Raw genomic sequence first — 2,907 nt, 5'->3', positions numbered from 1 at the left:
CCGCAACTACAAAAGAAGTATTAAGGTAAACCTAACCATAGCATGAAACATATGGATCCAAATCAGCCCCTTACGAAGCAACGCATAAACTAGGGTTTAAGCTTCTGTCACTCTAGCAACCCATCATCTACTTATTACTTCCCAATGCCTTCCTCTAGGCTCAAACAATGGTGAAGTGTCATGTAGTCGACGTTCACATAACACCACTAGAGGAGAGACAACATACATCTCATCAAAATATAGAACGAATACCAAATTCACATGACTACTAATAGCAAGACTTCTCCCATGTCCTCAGGAACAAACATAACTACTCACAAAGCATATTCATGTTCATAATCAGAGGGGTATTAATATGCATATAGGATCTGAACATATGATCTTCCACCAAATAAACCAACTAGCACCAACTACAAGGAGTAATCAACACTACTAGCAACCTAAAGGTACCAATCCCAGACTTGGAGACAATGATTGGATACAAGAGATGAACTAGGGTTTTAGAGGAGATGGTGCTGGTGAAGATGTTGATGGAGATTGGCCCCCTCCCGATGAGAGGAGCGTTGGTGATGATGATGGCGATGATTTCCCCCTCCCGGAGGGAAGTGTCCCCGGCAGAACAGCTCCGCCAGAGCCCTAGATTGATTCCACCAAGGTTCCGCCTCGTGGCGGCGGAGTCTCGTCCCGAAAGCTTGCTTCTGATTTTTTTTCTCGGACGAAAGACTTCATATAGAAGAAGATGGGCACCGGAGGGCCACCTGGGGGCCCACGAGGCAGGGGGTGCGCCCAGGGGGGTAGGGCGCGCCCCCACCCTCGTGGCCAGGGTGTGGGCCCCCTCTGGTATTTTCTTCGCTCAGTATTTTTTATTATTTCCAAAAATGACTTCCATGGAGTTTCAGGACTACTGGAGTTGTGCAGAATAGGTCTCTAATATTTGCTCCTTTTCTAGCCCAGAATTGCAACTGCCGACATTCTCCCTCTTCATATAATCCTTGCAAAATAAGAGGCAATAGGCATAAGTATTGTGACATAATGTGTAATAATAGCCCATAATGCAATAAATATCGATGCAAAATGGACGTATCACAGTGCATTTTGTTACACGAAGCAGTACGGTATAGCAAACCAGTTCCGGATTACTTACTTGAATAAATACACAGTATAGAACACAGCGAAAAACTCGTAAAAATTGCGGAATACATTGTACTTTATTCAGGGGCTGCAGGAAGGACACGCAAAAAATGGTGAAGTACGCACCTATAGACAAAATGCAGTTCTCTATTGTAGAAGATGCAGTGCAGAACTCTAACCAATGCATTTCATTATCATGCAGGACACATATAAACGTGACAAATGCCCGTTCGCACAGAAAGTGGTGGTTAAAAAAATTTACTGATCAAAAATAAAATGAAACCACGTTAAAAAAACCATGTTCGCATACAACCACCCAATCGGAGCGGTTCCATCGCTACAAGCCCACGATCACAGACGCAACACCAACCCACGATCTGCACAACCGCAGCGTCAGCGAGATCGTGCAGTTCATCCGATGCGGCCATCCCACCCCGCGTCCTCCCCTTAAATTCAGACCCCTGCCAAAGGCCTTCTCATCCACAACAACACAAGTATCCATTGCACTGCCACCAAATCGCTCCATCACATCCATCTCCATGCAAAACACCGAGCCCTACTACCGGCGATGGCATTCACCGATGAGTACAAGGGCGTGGAGGCCCACGGCAACCCCAAGTTGCACGTCATCCACACCAACGACAAGAAGTAGATGGTGATCTCCCTCGCGCAGTACGAGCGCCACCTCAGCCTCCAGCGCCACAAGATTGTCGGCATTGATCTCGAGTACAGCAACGAGCCTGAAGCGACGCAGAAACCCGCCCTCTGCCAACACTCCATCGGCAAGAATCACCCGGTGCTGCTCTTCCAACTGACGCCGCTGAAAGGTGCACCGTATTCGACAACTTCCTTGCCGACCCCAGGTACACCTTTGCAGGCTTCTCCATCGATGGTGACAAAACCAAGCTAGAGCGTGTCAATCTGGAGGTCGCCAACTTCGTCGACATCCAGAAGGAGTGGAGGGTGCCTGAAGCAACCAAGGAGTTGGACTTCCTTGGAGACGTCTCCAGCATGCTCATCGACGACTACTACAACAACATGAAGAAGAAGATCACCGACGACGAACACAAGCGCTGGGCCACCCTCCCTCTGTCCATGAGGCACATTGAGTACACGGCAAAGGACGCCTACGCAGCGTACGAGATATGGAACCGCATCACCCTCACCCAGGACGGGCTTCGCCGTGCAAAGCTGGAGAAGGTGGAGCCCCCCAAGAAGCGCGCCAGGAGCAGCTGGGGATGGGGAGACGCTAACTGGTGAAGAAGAAGATGGTACCGGCCAAAGAGCCAACAATGCCAGCATCGTTTTAGAATTATCATCAAATTTTCTTTATGTTGTTTGCTTATGTATCGTTAGTTTGCTTGTGATCATTTGCTTTTGCTAAACTTAGTTTGCTTGCCATGCAGAATCGCTTGTAATGATGAACTTTGATTATGTTAGATTGCTTTCTGTTGAACTTAGTTTGCTGATGATGAACTTGTCGTACAGAATGCCTGTGATAATTTGTTTTCTGTTGTTTGCTTATGTATCATTAGATTCGAGCAGTGCACAAAATGAAATAAGATGTAGTGTGCAAATAGGACGCATGCAGTGCAAGTTGTGTACCAATGCAGTATAGACTCTGTCGAATGAAGTTTACACATACCCAACAAAGCTGTGCACGCCCCTAAATTTGAAAAAAGGAATACATAAGAGGAAAAACACAAAAAGAAAAATGGGACATGTATATGTAGTGCAGAAATATATGAACGTGTAGTACAAAAACATAATCAATGC

General features: G+C 46.6%; 1 protein-coding gene across 1 annotated transcript; it reads left to right on the top strand.

Moving 5' to 3' along the window:
* Nucleotides 1-1,783: 1,783 nt before the first annotated feature.
* LOC141026199 (uncharacterized) lies at nucleotides 1,784-2,391 on the top strand. Its single transcript, XM_073502190.1, has 2 exons — nucleotides 1,784-1,958; nucleotides 2,009-2,391. Exons 1-2 carry the CDS (start codon nucleotides 1,784-1,786, stop codon nucleotides 2,389-2,391), a joined length of 558 nt encoding a protein of 185 aa, XP_073358291.1.
* Nucleotides 2,392-2,907: the final 516 nt, after the last annotated feature.

The sequence above is a fragment of the Aegilops tauschii genome, chromosome 6, assembly GCF_002575655.3.
Source record: "Aegilops tauschii subsp. strangulata cultivar AL8/78 chromosome 6, Aet v6.0, whole genome shotgun sequence".
Taxonomy (NCBI): Eukaryota; Viridiplantae; Streptophyta; class Magnoliopsida; order Poales; family Poaceae; genus Aegilops; species Aegilops tauschii.
This window is presented reverse-complemented; position numbering and strand designations above follow the sequence as displayed.

Coding starts and splice junctions, on each gene's coding strand:
- LOC141026199 (XM_073502190.1), top strand. CDS start 1,784: ATGGTGATCTCCCTCGCGCAGTACGAGCGCCACCTCAGCCTCCAGCGC. Junction 1,959..2,008: donor CCAACTGACGCCGCTGAAAG/GTGCACCGTATT, acceptor ACACCTTTGCAG/GCTTCTCCATCGATGGTGAC.